The 24,477-nt window shown below is 44.6% G+C and overlaps 1 protein-coding gene across 4 annotated transcripts in view; it reads right to left on the bottom strand.

Moving 5' to 3' along the window:
* The window catches only part of LOC109430557 (probable serine/threonine-protein kinase DDB_G0267686), a 235,217-nt gene that overhangs the window by 30,413 nt on the left and 180,327 nt on the right, over nucleotides 1–24,477 (bottom strand). For all 4 annotated transcript variants that reach the window (XM_062846369.1, XM_029857919.2, XM_029857920.2 and 1 more), the window contains exon 5: nucleotides 4,433–5,350. In XM_062846369.1, the coding sequence (XP_062702353.1) occupies nucleotides 4,433–5,350 (918 nt within the window). The remainder of the gene's footprint in view (nucleotides 1–4,432; nucleotides 5,351–24,477) is intronic.

Raw genomic sequence — 24,477 nt, 5'->3', positions numbered from 1 at the left:
CTTTTTATGACCATATTACGATTACTTACATTAATCACAGTTTTATGATAGAATTCAAATAATTCACAAGACTCGAATTCGGTACCTACAGCTTCACTGTTGTCTGCATCTGCTCTTCTCCAATCAGGATTGCATGAATCGGAAGATTCAAAGCAGTATTTAAATATTCGATCGAATATGTTGCAGTCCATACGTTGCTTAAACATCGCTTAAGTTATGTTACTCGACTAGTTGTCGACATGAACATTGAACCTGATTAATGATTGATTAATCATATCCGCAACGTTTATTCGTGTAAATAAACTTTTCTGTAAGCTTTGTCCATCAGCAGCGCTACTTAAGCTTAACAGTAGCTGTGAAGTCAGTTCGCTATGGTGCGATGTTGTTTTGCAAATTTGGTGATCCTCCAAGCATATTTTTCATTTCTAATACCCTAAAAAATAAGTTAGTTTTCAGAACATTCATTTCGTGTACGAGAAAAAAATGTGTCACCTTGCTGTGAATCTCCTGACAAGGAGTGGATCCTGAACCCGGTGAAGATAGAAATAAGGCTCGATCCGTGTTATGATGAAGGCACCAGGGGGAAAACTTCTAGATGCTGCAGCGCTAGCGCCACTTGTTAGAGGAGACAGTTGCCGTTTTCAAGCTCGGGGGTTTTGCTGCCGTTGATCGGTGTAGTGTTAAAAGTAAGTCGTGTTGTTTTTTGAAGTGTGATATGCACTATTATTTAGAGCTGCTGCAAGGGATGTAGAAATATTTGCAACTGTGTTTACCAACCCCCCCGTAACTTGACAGATGAGCTCAGTTTCGCGTACCTACTTGCAAATCGCAGATGTCGCTACTGTTCGTAAACAACGGGTCCATCCTTCACTGACGCAACCATTTTTGTCCATGCGAAAACATCTTTTTGTTTCGTGGTGAGTGGAAGCCAACAAGAGGCTAGCGTTTCGTATCAAAAGGGCGTATTCAACAGAAGCGCAAAAACGAATGTTCATTAAATTGAAATTATTTTGATTTTTCTTTTTTAATTGTTGTAAGAAATGTAATATGTAAAAGCACATGTTTAAACGGTCTTCCTTATTAATAGGTGACTGCGCATGCTAGACCAAACCGAAGATCAAACTCGAAAAAAAACATCAACAGAAGATTATTTTTTACTTCCATTTTGTCTTTGCCACCAGATATGTAGCTGAAAAATGTTAGCATAAGTAACCTAATTTATTACTTGCTGGTGCTTAATAACCGCACTAGAAAAAACTCATGAGTTTCTTATCAATTTTATGAAAGCCGACTGTTTTGCCTTTATCCGTTTTATAGATATAATTTTCGCTTCTAGTAAACAAAATTCATCATGCCGCACTTAATTTGCATTAATCTACCACAAAAAAGCGGAAACAACAAATTAAGGACTTTGAAGTGCATATTTTCGGTAATACCAATCCGTGTGGTCAAATTATGAAATTCAAATAACTCAACGTACATATGTACAGATGGGTAAATTATTGGTTGAAATTGTGAAAAAATCCACAGCTCAGGTGAGATTTGAACTCACGACCCTTATTCGCTAGACAAGTGCTTTACCATTTAACAAATTAAGGTTTCTGTTTAATGTTTTAATATTTTTTGTGCGGTTTGTTATTGTCGGTTTTCGTCATTTTCAAAAGTAGCGCTTGCCGCTTTGAATCTGACAGTACCACCCGGACCAAAATTTTTAGGTACGCTGACGTTGTTCGGCAGCTGTCAAGAAGCTCCCGGGTTGGTGTTTACAATTGTAAACATGACAAACAACGGCGATTAAGACCACTGCTAATCAACAGCTGAACAGAACGATAAAGCTAGTCTTGTTAACCTATGTTTAAGCTACTTGTCCCACTGTGAATCATATGTGGAATAATGGTATCTAATACGTCGGAAACAGCTTGTCTTCGTACATTAGTAGAAAATTATTAGGCTATAGATGGAAAATCCTAAATACCATTTCTTAAACTTCCGTTCGATAAGTTGTTTAATTTACATAAATATGATGAACAGAAGTATTATTTGAACTGTTTGAAATATTTATTCGACCCTTTTTCAACACATACTCTTATTCAACTGTCGGCGCTTTCGTAGGACACTTGTTAAGCTGGCATGCTTATTAATGATTCCGAATTGTTACTTGGGATATTTTCCGGAAATGCAATGAGAAATTGACTATTTTTATTTCACCAAAACGTGTGCTATTTGTTTGTCATTAAGATTATCCATGAAACTATCAAAATAATTGTGGGGTATTGGTTCCCTTATTAAGCATGTGGCTCCCATTTTCATCCTACGATAAACAAAAGATTGCAGCGCTGTTTGTTTTGTTTCTTATTTTTGTATTTTTTGTTAGAAGTGAGCACCCATGAAAACAAAAAGAACGGAATCAATCGGTGCCGTAATCGCTTGTTTTCGAATAGGATGAATATGGGAGCGTGAGATTACTGATGGCACACATACCCTATATAGTGACAGACAAAGTGAATTTAGAAGGTTTTAAAAATGAAACCGACGGGAAATCGAACTGTCAACCTCAGCATGGTATTACTGAATACTCGCGCGATTAGCACACAGGCTTAGGTCCCTCCTAAACCTAATCATCGTAACCAGTGATCTGTACATTTTAGTACCTATCACCAATACTACATAAGAGCAGAGGATCGAATTCCTACACCGGAGCTAGACCTCAAGTCACAACACTGTGAGTAGCTTTTATGACGAAAACATAATCGAAGGACCACATCAAGCATCCCGCGGCGGCAGCGGTAGCGGTTGATGAACTCGGCTCGCAATCTGATGAACAGAAAACGTGCTGGCATGGGCATGGCGTGCACATTTTGCGCCACTTTCCGTTCACATAAACTGCACTCGACTCGGTTGACTGGTAGGACAGTCAGTAGTGGAGGAGGAGTGGCGGAGCGGTCGGCTTAGTAGGTATAGTCAAAACGTTGGAACCTAACCTAGCTGAATTTTTCGGCGGAGGTCCGCGATTACGAAATGTGTGCAGATCGCTGGAGCTTGGCATCGTGTTCGTCACCGTTGCCGCCGCCAAATTTCGAGAGATTTGATTTTCGGCGTGTGGGTCTTGTGTTTTGATACGGAAACAACACCGACAAAGGTATAATTCGTACAGTTGAAGCCCCGTGTGTTTGGGGCCTTTGGGGCGGTAAAGTGGGGGTTGTTTTCTTTTCGGGGGGTTTGTTTTGCGTGTTTGGCCTAAAGACAAGATGGGAACCTTGTGAAGCAGCACCCCAGCTTGCCTGTGGCTGTGCCAGAGATAGACGCAGAGTACTTAAGGGGGTCACTGACACTTTTGAGCCGGAGATGGCCGAGTTACGTAAAAGAATCATTTCGACGAAGGAGGTTCTTCACACTTTTCTGGGTACTCTTGGAGCGTGACGTGGAGCGATGGCCGATTGGGTAATCTTCTCGGATGGGATGGTACCCCGCTGTGACACTTTCGCTTTCACAGCAAACTATAGGCAGTACACGAACGCAAGATCAGTCATGCGCTCGGTGAAACGCTAATTAGGTTGGATCACGTTTGCTGTTCAAGGCTCGAATGGTGTCCAGAACTAGCTAGCGAGAAATGGAGGAATATTTCGTACTTTCTTAGATAGGTCAAACCTTCAGTCGACCACATCATCATAATCGTAGATCATCCTCTGCTAACAGGAGAGATTCAAAAGGTCGAGGCACTTGCGCATCCAACTCCCAAAAAAAAGTTGTTTGAACGCCAATCATCACAAATCAGTTAAAAGCTCATATTTAGACAGGTTGCAGAAAGCTCATCAAAAACTAATTTCCACGTTCCCTGACGTTCGAGATCCATTAACTGTACCATGCAGCCTCAAGCAGCAGCAGCAGCAGCTGATCACAATTGACGCCTAGCTGTAGGCTTGCGTACCAGTGAGCGTTGGTTATTCCGAGATCCAAACACAACTCATTCCTGCACACCAAGGGGGGAATCAGTGCAAAATGCGCCGTCGGAAAGTTGAAAGCAACATATAGTGAATAATTGTCAAAAAACCTGGAACTTGAGGTCTAAAAAACAATACAAGAACAAACCCAAGTACCCTTGGAAGCGCATTTCACCCTGCCGTCCCTCTTTCTCGCACACCAAGGGGCACTCGCCCAAATGGGATTCGGTTTCCAAACAGTTCACGCCAGCCGCGCTAGACATAGATTAGAAGAAAGTTTCACTCTTTCTCCGCGATGCCTTTTTTAGTGTAGGTATTTACACGGGGATTGGTTATGGCAGGCAGGTAGGTATGCACCTCACGCGCAAGTTCGTCACACTCTCTCCCTTGGCGATGAGCAGGGCCCCCACTGGCTACTGGTTGCTCTGTGCAAGCCGGTGTGTTCGCCTTAGCAGCAGCAGCCTGTAAACGGGCCAACCAAAAGCATTTACCTGGTCAATGTTGTGATGTTCGTTCATCTGATGCAGCAGCTTCTGGTTGAGGTTCTTCAGGTTGGTGGTGCCGCCCTCGTACATGCTGTCCCTGTCGTTCGGGTAGTCATCGTAGTCCGTATCCCGGTCGGTGCTGCTGATTGCGCTGCTATTACTGTTCAGCGTGCTGCCGTTCTGTGTGCTGGTGGCCGCCGCCAGCAGGGCGTTGAAGTTCGCATGTGACGAGGGACCGTTCGTCATTTTGGGAACAGCACCGTTGGTACTGCTGACATGACTGGTGGGACTGCTGTTCACACTGCTGGTGTCTGCACTGGCTGTGTTGCTGGTCGCACTGCTTAAGTGAACCGTGCTAGGACTATGACTTAGGCTCTCGATTAGCTGCTTTTCCTTTTCCCTGTAGCAGTTGCCGTTGTTGTTGATGTTGCCGTTTGTGTTTGCGCTTATGTTGTTATTGTTGTTGCTGTTGTTGTTGTTATTGTTACTATTGTTGTTGTTCTTTTCTTTCCGACTGTTACTGTTACTCCGCTCTGAAACGTTGCTGAACTGACTGAGAACAATTTCCCGCTTGAACTGGTCCAATTTGGAGTCCCCACTGCCCAGGTGATCCTCGATGATGTCCGAGATATCCAACATGCTACCACCGCTGTGACCATGGATCAGTTCGTTCTTGATCTTCTGTTGACTGTGGGCGTTGGCAGCGGCGGCTGATGCGGCCGCGGCTGCAGCAATGGCCGCCGCAGCCGTCGAGTTCATGATCTCGTCGTCGAACTGGGCGTCATCCAGGGTATCCGAGTCGAACCGCTTGGTCGACGAGAATAGGCGTAGGGTCGGGTCGTTCACCTGATCGCTAAAGTACACGTCCATCAGGTTGAAGAATGGCCACTCTCGGCGCTTCGGTTCCTCTGACATTTTGATGGCCTGCGGAGGAGAAACAAAAACAAGGAAAGCGCATAAGATTATTGAATTTATGATCAAGACCAGTTCGTAATTGTTACTTGTAATCTTCCGTTCCCTTCGAGCAACAAATCAAGCGAGTACAATTAAATCAATTTAAACCCGTTCAACATTCTTCACGGTGCGTTGCTTTCGGTAACGATGCATAGCATACCCCGCTACACACACAAAAAACCATTGAACGAAACCCAGAAGACGACCTTCCACTTGGCTGTCCAAACTTAACGCGACCACCGAACGAAAGAATAACAAAAGCGACGAACCCCTCGGAGGCGACAGCGCATGCACAGAAACAAGAAACAAGTGACCCACTTTCAAGCCGAACACGGCACAGATTCTCACCGATCGATGACAACGTCGTGCCGCACCGCCGTTGATGCACCGACCGCGTGCCAGCCACAGTAGGCCGCGCTCCGAGAATCCGTTATTTTTCATCAAGAACCCAACCATCGGAAGACACGGCCTACTTCTTGGGTCTGCGTTGCGCTGTGCTGTGGCAGGGTTGCTTTGTCGCCTTCGTCGTGTCTTTCGTCATTGCAGCCTACTTGGGATGCTGATGCTGCGCTGGTGAAAACACACGCGAGAAAGCCACCACAGCAGCCACATGCGCATAAAATTTCATCTTCATGGGAGAGTTGCATTCCAGCCGTGTATCAACGGAGGTATTTCGACAACAAAAAGGGCCCGGAGCGACAGAGAAGATAATTCTACGATACGATCGAGATAAATAATGTTGCTGGGCGTTGGAGGTGCGGATCGGATGTGACTTTTGGGCAACATTTTTGGGAGATACAATAGCGTAGGACGATAAGGCCACCGATCAAGCCAAATAGTCTATCTTAAAAAAGTTTTCAGAACTCTCGGAATAAATTTTATAGCAATTTCTAAAGTCATCTTCCTAGGATATCTTCGTGTATTCCTTCAAAGAATTTGAAGAAGTTCTTGGAAGAATAAAACCAACACATCGGAGAGACTTTTAACGCAACGCCGTTGCGCACCGCTCCCCATTGTAGCTGGACCTTTAAATTCCGTATACAGTGGCGCCCTTGTTTTGATATGGTGAGTTTCAACAAATTTGGCATCAATGATCGACTGTAAACAAATGCATACGTGAACCATGAAAACTATCAACCTCTACCGTGAGCAACGATCCATTTCAGCAGTTGGTTGATGTCCACCAGGAATCGCTAGATCTTAAAGCATTCCTACCAGTCCGCCATTTTTAAATCCCATCCCTAATCATTATTTAAAATGCATAATGGCACTTGTCCGACACAAGCAACGTATACCTTAAGAACTATACGGGCCATCTCACATTTTCCCTGTTCCTGTGGATCGCGTTCGTTAATCCAATCACATAAATGCACGCCTTCCAAAGGCGAATCGGAGCCAACGAAGAAGACACCACAAAAGCAACTCAAGCAAAAGAATACAGCGATTCCGGAGCGAAGAAAGACCCATAAAAAGAGAACGCCGAGGAAAACAGTAAGAACCACTGACCCAATTTCCAGGCAGCATTCAGCCAGACATACACACGTACACACAGAGACGGGTACCTACATCATCGAGAGGATCTGGAACGACAACCGGCCGGGAAGAAGCGGGAAGGCAACCGCGGAGATCATTCATTTCGATTCTAAACCCAGCCTACTTTGTGTGCCTGGTTGTTGCTGGGCTTACAACAAAGCAGGCTGCTCCTCGTCCCTCTCGGTGCGGTGTTTCCACAGACTCCAGGGCTACTAAAAAAGCACAGCCTACTGCTACCTGCGGTGAGCCGAGCCGGTCCGGGTGCCTTCTAACGGATCTTGGCATGCTTGGATTGGCAACGGCAGCAGTGAGGCAGAAAGCCCAACCAACCTTACAATCAGTACCTACCGTCGAATGGCTTTTCGGAACGGTTTTTCTAGTACGTGTGGAGATGAGCTGGGAACTAGTTCAGAACGTCCAAAGATAGCGGCGCTGCTGAACTTTGAGCACGTGTTTCATTCAGCTGGATGACTCTTCTTCACAACCTCGGCCCAAACACGTACATAAATGAAAACCCTCCGTCCGAACCGAACTCCTCAACTCCTCCGGTTGATTGTAGGTTTGTTGCATCCAACCCGAGCTGCCCAATCAATTTCCACCGACCGTCCATCTCCGTGCCACTTCTAACACCAATCGATTAGAGCTGCAAATTGATGGCTTTCTTCACTTTCCATCTTCTAATTTGGCGATTCGTGGCCGCTCGCTCAACATCGCATCGTCTTGCGTTGGTCGGGGAGGAAATATTACCCCGCCGACTTCAACGGCCTTCACCACCACACCTCCCGTCTCTTCCGCATTTACGTACTCGGAAAGAATAGGCTTCAGCAACACACACACGATCGTTTCCTCTTGTTCCGTCCGTCTGTCCGCGTCCGTCCGTCCGGTTGTGGCTTTTCCCACCAATCATCATCCGACAAAAGAGCTGCTGATGCCTGACCTGAAGCGATGGGGGATTCCTCCGGGCGAGAAGAAGATGGCCGGTACCGTTGCACGATTCAGACGATTCAGCCAAGCTGACCCACATTCTGACGGGGTCGGTCTGGGTTTCTGGCCAAATATCGGCGGGATGTATGCAGCTTATCCAGGTTTCCCGGGAGGAAAAAAGAGTAATCAAGTGTTGGCGCGATTGAAACATATGATCGACGACGGCAATGCGAGGATAGAAAGGAAGATTGATTCATCGAATGCTTCTCTTGTCAACGAAATCGCCACTCTTCGTGACGAGGTGCACCAACTCAAGTTTGACTGTGCTCGGGATTTCAACCAACTGAGGGATTCTCACGCCAGAACTGATGCTGAAGTTCAGAAGAATAGGGTTGCGGTGGATAGGCTCTCAAAGTCAAATGACTTAATTCTTACAGGAGTGCCTTATAGTCCAGCGGAGAACACTCGCTCTCTGTTTATAAAGCTAGCTGCTGTTCTTGGATATGGTGATACAAATATTCCATTGGTATTCACCAAACGACTAGCTCGTGCTCCTGTAACCAACGGTTCAACACCCCCTATGTTGCTCCAGTTTGCCTTCAGAGCAGTGAGGGATGAATTCTTCCTTCGTTACCTTTCTAGGAAGAATCTGAGTTTGTCACATCTCGGGTTCAATGTGGAGAGACGGATTTTTCTGAATGAAAATCTAACTGAAAGTGCAAGGAACATCAAAGGGATTGCTCTTCAGTTAAAACGTGCGGGCCGTATCCAAAACGTCATTTCGAAGGCTGGAGTAATCTACGTAAAACCAAAGGATGATGTTGCTGTTCAGCCTATATTTCACGTTCGTCAACTGGACAAGTACGGACATTGTTTATAATTACCTCTCCTAGAATTTTCACTCGTCCTACCTACTACATCCATGTTTCCTTTCCTTATAGTCCCATGACTGTTCCCCTCCTGAAAGTTTTATTTACCAATTTACCTCTCCTTTAAACATTCTTAGTACTCCTACCAAAGTTTGTTCCATGACTCCTCTCCCAAGCTATTCCGTGTTATCTTCCCTCCTAAAAGTCAATCAACGATGGATGCTCTGGGTGCTGTTGTTGCTGTTTTTCGATGGACGCTGCTGCCGATGGATGTTGCTGCTGTTGTTGCTGAGGATACTGTTGCTGTTATTGCTTTTGGTAGCTCATACTGATGTTGGATTAGTTGAACGCACGATCTAGAACCACTTTGTAGTAATTTAATTTAGGGATTTTTTTTTTCATAATGACCGATACTAATACCATTGACCATTTGCTTTTTCCATTAGTAACTACTTTTCATTTTTGCTTGTTCATGCCAACACTTTCGAACCTATTGCTTTTCGATGATGCCGGGTGATCAAGGAATTGATATTGCCCGTACAAATAGAAGTATTGCCAGCATTCCTCGAGTAGTTATGAATGTAGCTCTTCGCGATGATTGCATCAATATTTGTCACATGAATGCTCAAAGCCTGTGTGCCCGCCAACTAAGCAAACTTGATGAGTTTAAGGAATGTTTCACAAACAGTAAATTGGATTTGATTTGTGTTACCGAGACTTGGCTGCATCAGGACATTTTAAATAGATCTGTTGATGTTGAAGGGTATAGCCTATTGAGGAATGACCGAGGATATAGTCGAGGTGGTGGTATTTGTTTGTTTTATAAAAGTGACCTTATCTGCAAAATTGTTTCTGCTTCTAATTTTTTGAATAGTTCGGAGAATGTTAATCGTACAGAATATTTATTCGTTGAAGTTCGAGTCAATCATCAAAAATTTCTTCTTGGTTTATTCTATTGTCCTCCAGGAGTGGATTGTTCTGGCATTTTGGACCAAAAGCTATCTGAATTATCTTTAACCTACTCGAATACAATATTGATTGGAGATTTCAATACGAATTTGAACAAATCTTGTTCCAGAACAAACAAGTTCCGTAGTGTTTTAGATAACTATGGATTATCATGCGTAAATAATGCACCTACTCATTTTTATTCCGGCGGATGTTCTCTAATAGACTTGTTGTTAACAAATGACGCAGATTTTATAAAGAATTTCAACCAAGTGTCCGCCCCAGTTTTTTCTCAGCACGATATAATTTTTTCATCTATCAATATTATGCGATCCAGGAAAAAATCTGTGAAGCCATTTAGAGATTACAATCGTATTGATTTATCTCGTCTTCATGATACTTTGAGAGATACTGATTGGTCGTTGTTATACAGCATAACTGACTCTGACGTAGCGCTTGATTTTTTCAATAGTTGTATTACTGAAATGTATGAACACTTTGTTCCTTTGCGTGTTCCACGAGCAAAACACAACGCTCCATGGTTTAACGATACGATATTAAATGCAATAATTATAAGAGATATAGCTTACCGCCAATGGACCAGCAGTAGAATTGAATCCGATCATGCTCAATTTAGAAGGCTTCGGAACAGAGTTACTGATCTTATAAGAAAAACCAAATCCGATTATATTTGCGCCAGTCTGGGATCTACCGTTTCTACTAAAGAGAAATGGAAAAAACTCAAGAATATGAATGTAACGGGAGAGCCAAACAAACGTGCAGAGTTAAACTATACCACTGACGAAATAAACGCTTACTTTGGAGGAAATTTCACTCATGAAGCCTCATTCCCATCCGTTCCACCACTAAATCCAACAGGATTCAAATTTGTTCCTTGTACTGAAAATGAAGTTAGCGTAGCCATTTTTTCTATTACCTCCAACGCTATTGGTTTCGATGGTATTCCACTGAGGTTTATAAAAATTATTTTGCCTTCAATAATTTCACCGTTAACATACTTGTTCAATTTATTCATCACATCTTCAAAATTTCCTCGTGCTTGGAAATCAGCAAAGGTAATTCCAATACGAAAAAAAGCTTCAAGTAACAGCTTGGATAATCTACGGCCAATAAGTATACTTTGTTCCCTTTCAAAAGCTTTCGAAATAATTTTGAAAAATCAGATTCAGAACTATATTCAAAGATACGATCTCCTAAGCCGTTATCAATCTGGATTTCGTACTGGTCATAGTACAACGACGGCATTGCTCAAAGTGCATGATGATATCCATCAGCATATCGATAAAAAAGGAATAGCCTTTCTCCTATTGATTGATTTTTCAAAAGCTTTCGACAGAGTTTCTCATGTTAAACTTTTACACAAATTATCAAACCAATTTAGTTTCAATCGTGATTCTGTATTATTAATCAAATCCTATTTAAACAACCGTTTTCAAATTGTGGACGTTGAAGGAAATCATTCAAGCCCGATCAGTATACTATCAGGAGTTCCACAGGGATCGGTTTTAGGACCATTATTGTTTTCCCTATTTATTAACGACCTTCCATCATCTTTGAAAGTATGCTATATTCACATGTTTGCTGACGATGTGCAGCTGTATTTCTACTCAACTAATATGGACACTATTACTATGGCACGATTGATTAATGCTGACCTTAGAAATGTATCCCAATGGTCTGCAAATAATTTGTTACCTATCAATTCCTCGAAAACTAAGGCAATTTTTATTTGCAGGCGACTAGTTGATCCAATTTTACCAAGTTTATTTATTAATAATGATAGAATCGATTACGTCAATAAAGCTTCTAACCTTGGAATTATTTTTCAAAATAATCTTGAATGGGATTGCCAAATCAATTCACAGTGCGGCAAAATCTATGGAGGACTGCGACACTTAAAACTTACTGCAGGAATGTTGCCAGTTTCGATTAAAGTAAACCTTTTCAAATCCCTTTTACTGCCACACCTAACATATGGATTGGAATTAACCTTAAATGCTTCTGCAGCTGCATATCACCGTTTGAGAGTTGCGTTAAATCATTGCGTACGTTGGGCATTCAACTTGACTAGATACTCTAGTGTGACTCATCTACAGCAACAACTGCTAGGATGTTCCTTTTATAACTTTTTCAAATTACGTTGTTGTTTGATGCTATTCAGAATCATTCGTCAGGGACCTCAATATCTATCCGATAAGATACATATCTCTCGTAGTACTCGTGTTCAGCACTTTATTTTGCCGCAACATATATCTTCCCACTATGGTAATACTTTTTTTGTACGAGCAATGGTGTATTGGAATCAGCTTCCAACTAATATGAAGAATATTCAATCAGCAGCAAGATTCCATCGTGAGTGCATGAGCTGGCTAAATGAAAGTAGTTAATAGGAATGGAAAATAAGTAGAAGGTCAATGGTAAGTAAGTTTTTTTTTTGTTTGTGTTTAATTAGGTTGAATTTGAATTTGAATTCGCATTTATGTAAAATAATTTGATTTAGTGCTTAAAGTGGTTCAGACAACCAAGAAACCGATTGTGGAGTTCTAATAAGGGTTAACCCTTAATCTACAAGTATGCTAATAAATAAATGAAATAAATGAAATGAAATTCTGTACTCTACTGACCTGCTTCAGGCCGTACAGAGCATTCTGCAGCTTGCTGACTGTCGTTCTGTAACTCTGCTGAATTCTCCATGAATATCTCTTCGTCTTCCAAGTCGATCTGCAGGACAGCAGATACAGCGTCCATTTGGCGCACTGCGAGGACCATCTTCGCCGCTAATGCAAGGAAGTAGTGCACTGGTTCATTACGGACGAGACAAGAGTAGGTGTTCTGGTATCAGAAGGCCAGCTCCAGAGGCACGTTATGCTCCATTTGGGACATTTGTGCCAAGCCCACTTGTTCTTCAACGCCATTCGTCGTGTAGGTAGCTTGACTCCATCGCATCGCTTTAACCTTCCAATCATCGTCAGGTCGATCCAACGCGTCTTGAACTGTCACTGGCCCATCAAGATTCTATCGGTGCGATGCTTCATGAAAGCCGCTGGCATCGTGCAGCTTGGCTGTTGTAATCTGGTGGAGAGACAAGTTTCTGCCGGCAGGACGAAGACACTGTATTTGGTACTATGTCGACGAATGATACCTCGCGTATCGTAGCTAGTGACTCCTCTTAAAGTCACCTTCCACCTCTCTACCTCTAGCTTCATAGAGGACCAGAACCCTGATCTACTAGATAGTGTCGTAGAGCCTCTAGTGCCCGAATCAGCCGAGTGTGCCCAATTGTCTGCGGAGGAGAGCTTCCCGGTTGTATTCCACGTATACCTCCAGGTCTGTCTGATCCAGCGGATTGCGTCACCGAGAGGAACCGAAGTAACCTCCCGCAGAGCATGACGCCTCCGATTTGCTAGAACGACGGCAGTCTCATTACCTGGGATGCCTGCGTGTCCAGGCGCAGACAACCAAACAAAGGTTATGTTAGTGTTTTCTTCACCTCAGACATGGGTGTCCTACTTTCTCATGCTCTAGGACGGACAGACAACTCACGAAGTCTCAGAATACAACAGCTCGAGACCCAGGTTACGCACAGAGATCGGGTAACTGACCGCAGCGGCCGCTTCAACCTCTCTGGAGAAGCCTGAGCCACTTCCGGGTTGACACTAGCCCCGCATGCCCGCATGCTTTCCCTACGTTCCAGACTAGGCGGGGCCTAGTGACACTGGCCAAGGGGGGTTCGTCGACGTAAGATCGTGCCACTTACATGAGGAACGCTGGACTACCGGCAGCCCGCGTAGCCTTAGTAGTCAGATGTACCAGTGGTAACCATCCACACTTCATCAGCAGCGAAGCTACCGGTGAAGGCTTGAAAGCGCCTGAGTAGATTCTATCTCATTGTAATGAAGATCACGGCCTTGATTGCGTGCTCACCGATGCTGACGAATGGAAATACCGTTCTGTATGTGTGTGGTCGAAGCAGACATACATCAGGTTAGACTTCCGGGGGGGGGGGGGGGGGGGTAAATATTACCTATTCCAAAACATATTCAATCGCTGGTTGCCTTTTGGTTCTAACTCACCCAGCATACTAACCAAAGAATACTAGAGTCATATCATCGGCGTACACTGCCAGCCGAAATGTGTCCGGACAAGCTGAAGCATGGAGGGGCTCTTTCCGATGCACGACCCAACGTCATGGCCACCAACACCGTATGGTGAGGAAGACGAAGGTAGGGCGGAATGTCTCCAATTTGGAGTTAGAAGCAGTGGCGAAATAACTGAAAGTGAACTTCTGAAAACTGAAAACTGAAGGTCCTAGCTTACCCCGATATGTACAGGGCGGCGGTGATGCAGAAATGTTTGGAAGAAGGCCACTTCTCAGATACATGGAAGATACAGAAACTGGTTTTACTGCAAAGCCAGGAAAACCGCCGGGAAATCCAGCATCGTATAGACCGATCTGCCTACTGGACAAACTTGGAGACGGTCATCCTTAACAGCCGTTCACAGAAGGAGAGCATAAACTGTCACAGCTGCAATTCGGATTTCGGAAGGAAAAATCGACGGTGGATGCTTTCCGGACGGTCCTGGAGAGGGCCGAGAAGGCGTCCAAACAGAAGACGAGACGGAACCGGTGTTGCACCGTAATTACCTGTGTCGGATCTTGAAAAGCTACTTCCAGAACAAAGTCTTGGTGTACGACACTGAAGTTGGACATAGGAGGATGAAAGGAGGATGAAGGCTCCATCTTCGGACCAACGCTGCGGAACGCTATGTACAACGGAGTGCTTACGCTGCAGCAACCCACAGGTGTCGTGCTCGTGAGGTTCGCGGACGATATCGTCCTATCAGTTACAGGGGAGACACCGGAAGAGGTAGAGATGTTGGCGGCAGAACCACAAAACGGAGGGGCTATCGGTGAGCAACTGCAAGGCAGTGCAGCGAGTGGAAATCTGCGTCGAAGAACACGCAGTGGCGTCGAAGCGAGGACTGAAGCATCTGGGTGCGATGATCGACGATCAGTTAAAGTTTAACAGCCACGTCGACTACGCCTGTGAAAAGGCGGCGAAGGCGATCAACGCACTGTCGAGCAGTATGCCAAACAGCAATGGTCCGAGAAGCAGCAAGAGGCGGCTGTTAGCGAGCGTGTCATCTTCGATACTGCGGTACGGAGTTCCAACCTGGGGTGCGGCGTTGAAATCTGGTGAAGCTAAACAGCGCGTTGCGGCTCATGGCCATGCGAGTAACCATCGTCGGAGGCAGTTTGTGTGTTTACAGAGAAGACCCCGATCTGCATCACCTTGGCGGAGGACATCGAGCGATACAAGCGGAGAACGACCAGTCAAGTGAGAACGTTGGTGCTAACGCTCTCAATGGCGAAGTGACAACAGGAGTGGGATTCCACGGAGAAAGGGAGATGGACCCATCGACTCATCTCTGATGTCTCGATTTGGGTGAACAGGAAGCATGGAGAAGTGAATTTCCGCCTAACCCAGTTTTTGTCTGGTCACGGGTCACGGATCGGTTTCACCATGCCGCTTCGCCCTGTTGCCCGGAGTGCGAGAGCGTGGAGGTAACACCGGAGAACTTGGTGTTTATCTGTCCCAGATTCGGGGCGGTAAGAAGATCGATGGCACCACCGGCACTGAGGAGTCACAAAAATGTTGACGGAGTTGCGGAGGAAGTGGAGGAGCGACCAGCAAACTGCGATCGCTTGAAGAGGTAGCGAAATACGAGAAGTGCATGAGCACAGATGAGAAGCGACAAAAAGTGGAGGAGCACAGCAACTGAAGAGTGCATAAGCAGTCGCATTAGTGGTAGCAGGGGGATCAAGGCATATAGGTGTGGCAGAGTTTTTCCAATCGGTTTTCTCTATTAGGTGAACTCCTGGGGGTATGCGTTCAAAGACTGAATTCATCACAATGAGAAACAGCGAGACAGCGTGAGCCAGAGATGACAGACTCTTGCAGGATGCCCTTGTAGGATTCTCGTGCAACCTCTGGAAGGAGGTTGCACCTGCGTCCAAAACTCAAAAACTGTGATTAAACAGGAAGTTGGCTGGATGCTTAGCATACACCATTGGATATCTCATCGCTTGAGGGTTTTTATGATAAGGTGTATCCATGTCATGTCGTAGGCATTGGACAGGTCTACATCTAAGTGCAGATCCTCATTCAACGCATTTTCTAAAAGATCTTATAATCAGAATACTTGGATGGTCGATCAAGCTTCCTTTCGCTGCAGCTTGGCGTATCCCTCTCTCTTTTTCAGAAAATCTTGGAACTGCTGTTCTAGATATTCGAATGGTTTAACGTTTTAACTCCTGTGCGCCCTTCACTCAAGCCCCACTGGATTTGAACGACAGCTGCGCTTCCCTTCGATGCGTAACACATAGCTCGGCATCGTCGAGCCGAGGATTGCAATGCTACTCTCTCTCACTGTCGCTATGACGCCGACAGCTTGGTCGCCAGTGGGTTCGTACTCAACTTTGGAGGTTAACGTGACCAGATACTCTTTCTTGCGAAACCCGCTCACAGACAGAAGGTTCAATGCGAGATCTAGAACACATAAAACATTGGCGCCATTGAGACCAGAGTTCGGATCTTAAATACTGGCGGTTAGCTTCACACTTCCAACTGCCGCCACTTGGATCTCCGCTGCAATATCCGCGTAGATTGATTCAGGCGACTACGACTAGCACGAGTGGTGCCCTGTTCTAGAATCTTGGATCTAGCTCTTCGTCTGCTGGACTTGCTTATGCAGTAGGCCGTCCCTTATTTTGCAAAAATTGGAAATGTTATAAGTTCGTTAGTGGAAAATGATCGTTTTCGCTAAGAAATGATCATGTCAAAATTTGAAGTCCGTATCTCAAGGCTAAGTGGTCCCTCAAGGGGCCTAAAGTTGTCAAAAATTGTATGGGACCAAAAAAACATGAAATTTTTTTCGACAAATAAATACGCTATTCTACTAAAATCGGTGATTTTAGGACCCTAAAGGGCCAAAAATGTGCTTAGATTTGCGATATCTCTACTCGTTTTTGAGTTATTGAACAAAACAGGGTAAATTTCCTTCGGAATCAAAAAAAATAGTCAAAAATGCTGATTTTTCAGTTGTTTTTTGTCAATATCTCGGAAACGACTAGAGATATCGCAAATCTAAGCACATTTTTGGCCCTTCAGGGTCCTAAAATCACCGGTTTTAGTGGAATAGCGTACTTGTTTTGTCGAAAAAAATTTCATGTTTTTTTGGTCCCATACAATTTTTGACAACTTTAGGCTCCTTGAGGGACCACTTAGCCTTGAGATACGGACTTCAAATTTTGACATGATCATTTTTTAGCTAAAACGATCATTTTCCACAAACGAACTTATAACATTTCTCAATTTTGCAAAATAAGGGACGGCCTATTATGCAGTGTTAGTAACGCTGCCTGTTTGTGAGGACCAGAGCTTCCGACAACCTTCAACTTCTACGGGCTATCGGATACGAAATGGCCTTCCTCATAGCGCTTGCAGCAACAAACGTTAGACTTATCTTCTGGTTACTTTTCCTGTTGCGTGTTGGTAATGCTCCGGAATAATCTCCAGACCTTCCATCTCTTCCACAAGCCACATCTGGCAGGAACTTGGACTTAACTACATCCGCCGTCAGTTGGTTAGCCCTTCCGTTCCTACCCCATGGAATGCTTTCTGCGCATGGTCGTATGACAACTTCAAAACCTGGACGATTCGGGATCGTCAGGTGCAAACACGGGAGAATTTGTCGAGTTTCGTTTGCGCTGAAGCCCCTGGATGAAGATCGGACGAAGGACTCGATGACAAAGAATGAATTGGCGATTCAAACAGTTGGTTTCCTGGTGGAGGACGCACTGCTGCTGAGGATCATCAAGGATGCCGTAACTGCAGCAGGGAAGCGTGAATGCTACTTAAAGGATATTTTGTGAAAGATTCTTCAGTTGGTAAAGTTGCGTTGGTCAAATAGCTATCGTAACTGAAACTGCCGAGGAAATGGAAAGCGTTGGTTAGAAAATGGACGAGAAGGCGGCATTCTTCTTGGCAAGCTTGTCACAGTCGTCCGAAAGTACTGTGACATCGATTCTAGGGCGTACGGATGTTTTTACCTTTTACCATGAACTTCGTGAAAGCGAAACTGTTAGAAGAATTCGATTGATGCCAAGAAAGAGAAGAATTTGGAGTTAAGTCGTAGGTAACGCAGAAGCAAGCTAGAGGATCGGACAATAGACGCGTGTGCTATGCTTGCGGCAGTTCCACTCATCTGATGCGTGACTGTGGCAGTTTGAAGTTCACCGTACGCCACGTTCCTTCGTGGACCATCACAATCAGCATGTCAAGCGTAGTTTTCTCGCCCTCTTTATTTCTACATATTGCTATTGCTACCATTTCGTCTTCCTTTTATCAGCGAACACTTTTGGATTGATTCCCATTTTCGTTTTGATTACCAACGCCTTCGGAACGCCTGGTTTGCTGCCAGAAACCCATTTGCCCTTTTACAGGCTCAATGAAGAACTCGAAACCCGCGAGTGGTTTACAAGTAACTCCTTTTGTGTAATTTTCTCGCGGTGTGCATTTTACCCACATCTGAGTGTTTCCCGTATGGTGTGTTTAATGTCACCCACACACATCGCGATGTGTTGTTTTTGTACGTGTCCATATGTTGGGTTGGCAATATAACCTATTGCTGTTTTTTTTTGTTTTAGTTTTCATTTGTTTAAATTTTATGATTTTCATTTAAATTGTGCAGTAAGGGCCGATTTCTTCACCTCGGCTTAACCGGTAAGCCAGGCTTACCCATATAGTTAAACCTGGTTTAACGCTTAAGACAGGGTGAAGAAATCGACCCTAAGAGAAACAGATGCATATCGATTTGAATGTACAGGTGAGGTGAATAAAGTAAGGTCTCGTACTCCTCCCCCGGAAATAACAGTAGAGTGTAGAGTACAGTGGTAGGAGGTGGTGACATCTGGAAGTGGTGTGTGTTTCTTTTGATCGTGTGATGACCAAAAAAGTGGTGAAATTTGCTTTGACGGTTCGTGAAAGTGCCGTTACGGAAAGCTTCGAAGTGCGTGTCATTAGAAGGTTGTTCCTCCAAGTGTTACCAGTAGTGATCTGAAGAACGTTTTGCGGGAGAGGTACGTATTCAAAAACTAGTGCACATTTGTGTTATGAGTTGTGGATCACCACCATTGGGAAGCTTATCGCAAAGGATATTTTCACTTCTCGTGGTTAACCGTTAATGCCTACCTACCGTCCTTACAGTCAGTGGAGTCTCAGTCAACTGAGTTCTTTCCAAAGCTAACAGCCAAGAAGGACGAAGTTAGGTGGCACAAAGGGCCTGATCAACTAAGGTGAGAATCTGCGGTATCTGCCGGTACTGTCTACGACGAGTAGCAGTCTGTCAAAGAAGTTCATCTCTTTCCTCTAGCTAAAAGTAAAGGACGATTGTTCCGTCTCAAAAGTGTAGTAGATAAAGAAGAAGAAGACGAAGCGAATAAGAAGATGAACCCAGTCCACTGTGTGAAAGAAGGCAAGTCAACGAACAGAACTGCATCGTCGCCGGAATCATCGAAAACCCGCAGCAAGTGTCGACGCGCGTTGACCAAGGACGTAGCAAGGGAGGAGATAAGGTCAGACGAAGAGAATAGAGAATAATTTGATTTTCTCGAATTTCACCAGAAATGTAGATGATCAGAAGTATCCTGTTTTTAGCTGCCTTGCTGGGCAATAGCAGGTATTGACTAGAAGCTTAATCTTACAAACTAGTTGTAATTCTGAGTTTTAGTAGAAGGCTGAACACACGTCAGCATTACCTCTTTGACTACATCAAAACAGCTGTTAGTTGAGCATCAGCATAACCATTTCTCAATCGATTTCAAATCAATTACAGATGAACATAAATATACTCATCAGACGAACAAAAAGCACCAATAAGCATAATTAGAACGCACCGTTAAGTACCTACATTTAACAAACGCAGCAAGGCACATGACTGCCTCAATCGCTAGGTCATCGTAACGAGCAGGAAAGCTCTTTTGTTCGACCAAATTGTGTGTATAGATATTAATCTTCACCTACTTTTCCCTCACATCAAAATCAAAACTGCTTTTATTGCTGGTTTTGCGGCGAGTTTATTGCGCACTTGTGCGCTCTTTGCCCATTTTCTCTCGCATTTTGATACCAAACTCTAAGAAACCTAGGCACTGGTACTGGCACGGCACCCCCAAAGTTCAATAGCCAGTTCGGTCGGTTTTGTATAGTCAGAAAAGAAACGAACAGCTGACTGATCTCGAGTGGCGTAGCTCGAGATCAGGGTGCTGAGGAAGCGCCGAACTTTCATCTCCGTGATGCGCTACGCCATACACTGAATCAAATCTCACCTCGCCCGTGAAGAAGTGCACCGGGCGCAGCGCGCGATAAGACCGAAAAACGACCTGCGCATTTGAACCCCGCATCTAGGCTGGCTAAGCTATAACCCCTCGCTTGCTGAGGTGATCGGTTCCAACCGAAGAAAAGAGAAACCGTGTAAGATAATTTGTTTCAAGCCGTGGATTTTTGGAGGTTTAGATAAACATCTGTGCAACAACGTTACCGTGGCTGAAAGGCCAGCGGTAATTACCAGGTTTTAGTGGGGAGCGTTGATGGTAACGCAACTGACGATCATCGCCACACCCGGACCGAACGGTTCTGACTGACAGCTAGTCAGCCAGCCAGTGTTGCCACATTTTTTTCGGTTTTCATCTGTGATTTTGGTCAAACAAATCTTTTTCGTCTGTAGGAAATTTCAGAAAATCTTGATAAAAATCTGTGATAGGTTAATGTCTCCAAAATCGAATATTTTTGAACAATTTGTTAAGAAAAAAAAAACGTAAAAAATGTTCTTAGAATAACGTCGACCAAAACACTCCCAGGTTGCATCTGAAGATCACCAGAAACCACAAGAACGTCGAAAACAATGCGCCTGAGGCTTGGCCTAGACCATCCAAGTAGAAGATTTAATTTCTATTATTTAAAATTGAGTACTTGAAAATTATAATAAAGCTTTTATTCACGAATGTCATTGTCATTGTTTTAAAAATCTTAAAAATCTTTTTTATTGCAAAAATCTTTGATCTGTGATCACAGATATCTGTAGGCGAAAATGGGAAAAAATCTGTGTAATTCTAGGTAAATCTGTGTATGTGGCATCACTGCAGCCAGCCAGCCATCCAGCCAGCCAGTCAGCGAGTTCAACGCAGTAGTCCATCCATGTCAATTGCTTCGCTACGGCGCTCAAAGAAGATGCGATACGAGTGCACGTCCTACACTTTCTAATCGATTGCAATCGCTCTCTCTGATGAGCGCGCTTCTTGTTGCCACAGCCAAACAGTCAGCGATGTTGTTGCTGTTGTTGTTGTTGCTATTAATGTATTTTGAGTTACTAATGGAAGCTAAATGTCTAATAACAACATACCGCGCGTCGTCGACTACGTGCGCGAAGGAGAAAGTGTTAGAAAATCGTTAGCACCGCAACTGTACTCTGCTGCAATGGCGTCTATCTATCCAGTAGATCAGAGCTGATGTGTTTGTGTGCGCACGATCGGCAATCGATGTCCATCAAAGATGCCTGTGGATGTCAGTCACCTGTCGCCTCTGTCACGGTGACCTTGGACGAGCTTTGTTTTGATATTGGAATACTTCTTGCGTAGGCTGCGCTCTGAGCGCTAATGCACTTGAGTGCAGATTAATGGTTCAGTGGTCAATGGTGTTGTATCGTTAACCTGACGCGGTCAGTTTAACTTAGAAACTTGTGTCGCAAGATGCAGTCAGGTCCACGTGATCGACGGTTGTTGATCATCTTTTCAGACAGCCAAACGCTCACCAAACGTAACCATCCAAAACCGTTTCTCAATCCCTGACCAACGTGTGTCTACGACGATCAGCTGTTGATCGCCTTCGATCGCGCTCAGCAGTTGTTCTGCTACGTAACAGCACAGACAGAACACACCCCCTCACGATCGAAAAAGCTTCGCTTCTTCCTTGATCGTACTCACCGCGTCATCGAACGCGTCACCGTGAGAACCTCCACTACTGCTGAGAACCTTCTGAACGCGTTCAAAGTCAAGGTGAGAGAAAAGCTCTGCGATCGCGTCAGAACCTCTTCGCATTCTCTCGCTCTCTCGTTTCAGACCACGCACAATGGTGACTCAAGAAGTTCTTCTGCCGGCAGCAGCGGGAAAAGATCTCACGATCCGCAGCGAGACCGTCTGCCGTACCCGGCAAGAATGAGCAGAACAAAACAGACCACGGAAACTGGGTTAAACGTAGAGAGCTAACGGTTCTTGCCCCACGTCCTACCTGGGCCGACATGCCAGGTAGACACGCTAACCGATCGAGGGGCCGGGCCGGTCGTCGGCTGCGGCTGCGGCGGCTGGCGAGAAGAGAACCAGCTCTGCTGCTGCTGGAGGAACTGGAATGGTTGTTGAAGCGAGTCTCAGCGAGACGATCGTCGAACACGGGAGAACCGCTATTGTCTTATTTTTTGTCTCGTTCTAGCTGGTGGCGCGCGCGCTCGCGAGGAAGAATGAAGATCGGAGAAATGATCATCGTGTCTGTTTTGTAATTGTTCCGTCCGGGTGATGATCAAGTGCGCGCCGAAAAGCGCGGAATGTGCGAGGGGAGAGAGGCATGAATGCAAAAACACGGAGAAAAGAGATGGCTTTTAGCATAACTGTTGTGGCTGCGGCGAGGCGTGCGATCATTTACGAATTGGGGACGTACGATCGTGAAGATTTGGGAGGCTGATTTTGAAATTGTGATTTTGGCGTTAAGAAGATTCTGGCGGGCATTTGTGAAGCAATGGATCGACTGAATAAAAAGTAGCGCATTTTACTTTGGAGTTCCAGAGTTCCTACAGGAATTGTTCATGGGTTGATGTACTACTAGAGTTCTTCCCGGGATTTCTTCCACAGGTTTTCTCTGTATTGCTTCCAGAGTTGCTCATGGGTTTTCGTCTGAATCTATTTCTATAACTTATGTGTTCAATGATTTCTCTTAGAATTTATATCGGAGTTTCTTCCGAAATATATCTCAAAGGTATTCGGTGCCGGGACATGGGGTTTGTCCCACGAAATTGTCTGCCCATATAGAGCGCTAGTTCGTCTCGTAGTTGCTCCAGTTGAATATCCACCGTTGGTCCAGGAATAATCAGTGGGTGTAGTCGAATCACGACTCTCACTTGCGTTCTACGCATCCCGTCCAACAGAACTCTTTCTCAACTATCGTTCGATCTTGCACTCTCCTATTGTAAATCAACGATTTCCGCAGAACATCCGTTGGTTCATTTCGATCCGACTATTTCAATCGCGAAGAAAGTCCAAAAGACGAACGGGGACATTGAATATTTCTTCGGCTGTGCAAAGCTAGTTAGGCCCCAAACAAGTCTCAAGTAAGACGCGATCTTCTGTGTGTGTGTGTGTGTGTGTGTGTGTGTGTGTGTGTGTGTGTGTGTACGACGATCGTTCCCAGTATCGCGAGAAAGTAGGTCGTTCTCTGAACATGTCTACGGTACGGTGACGGTGCAGTTTGTAGAGGTTCAGCCGCGCGAGAGGGCTGGAAAGCCTCTTACATTAGCATTCTATTTGCCTTCCTTCATTTGCCATAGCGGCGACCAACTGATCGCCTAGTTCTCTCCACCACTCCACCTCAACTCCAGCTAGTGAGAGTAATTTCTCGACGACTATGACGATACCGAGCGACTCCTACACATGCGACCCGATCACTCGAATACTCTTTCTGACGGAAACGTGAGGAGTCAGCCGGGATGAAGAACCAGGGTTGCCAAATTTAAATCTGTATTTTGGCCTTCCAAAAATCTGTATCATCTGTATGACTACTTTTTCCGAAAATCTGTATGGAATCTGTATTTTTTTACGGAAAATCTGTATGAAATTCTGTAAGTTTTTAAAAAATCTGTATAATCTGTATCCTTTTCCAAAAATCTGTAATATTGATATACAGAATTCTGTATGATAAGCTGCGAAAAAATCTGTATGATTACAGAAAATTCTGTATATTTGGCATCCCTGTGAAGAACTCCCACGCGATCAAGGCGTCGATCCAGGCCTCGATCACATACGCGGGTAGTGAGAACCGGTTGAGAACATGCTGGCGTAATGGAACTCCGAAATGGAACACCATGACAGCATTTTCGTGAACGGAATAATGGGGACTCTGCTGTCATCTAGTGGCAACACCTTTCTGTAGTCGCAGTCTCATGAGTAGTCTCGTCATCGCAGACGAAAGACGCCACTCGAGGCACCTTTACGCGATTGGAATACCTAATTCGGGGGTGTGATTGAGCGAGAACTGGATGTTTGGAAGATGATTGATTCGCAACTGCGATGACGTAGACATTTAAATATGGATTATGAGAGAGGCTGCTGAATTCGGTTGGGATATCGTAGCCTTCAATTCTGTAGCCGTTTTCACAACATCACAACAGAGTCGTGTTCTTCATCCAAGTGCTGTTTTGTGACTTTTTCTTGACTTTTCTCTATCGGTTCAAGAAGGTCGTGTTTTCCGTACACACATACGTGAACCTCAATCAATGACTGCATGACTGATGCATTCAATTCATCCTTACAAGTATCAGTTCTGGGCCCATAACTCGATGAAATCCAGAGGTTTTTCATAACTCTCTAAAATTTCAGCCCGGGTTCTTTTAACAATTAGCATTGTCTTCAAAGTATGCTTAATACTTACGAAAATCTCCCATACTTTGAAGCTGAATTGTGTGGCAATCCATTGCAGTGTG

This window comes from Aedes albopictus, chromosome 1, assembly GCF_035046485.1.
Source record: "Aedes albopictus strain Foshan chromosome 1, AalbF5, whole genome shotgun sequence".
NCBI classification, from domain to species: domain Eukaryota; kingdom Metazoa; phylum Arthropoda; class Insecta; order Diptera; family Culicidae; genus Aedes; species Aedes albopictus.
Note: the sequence above shows the minus strand (reverse complement) of the source record. Positions and strands in the feature narration are given on the sequence as shown.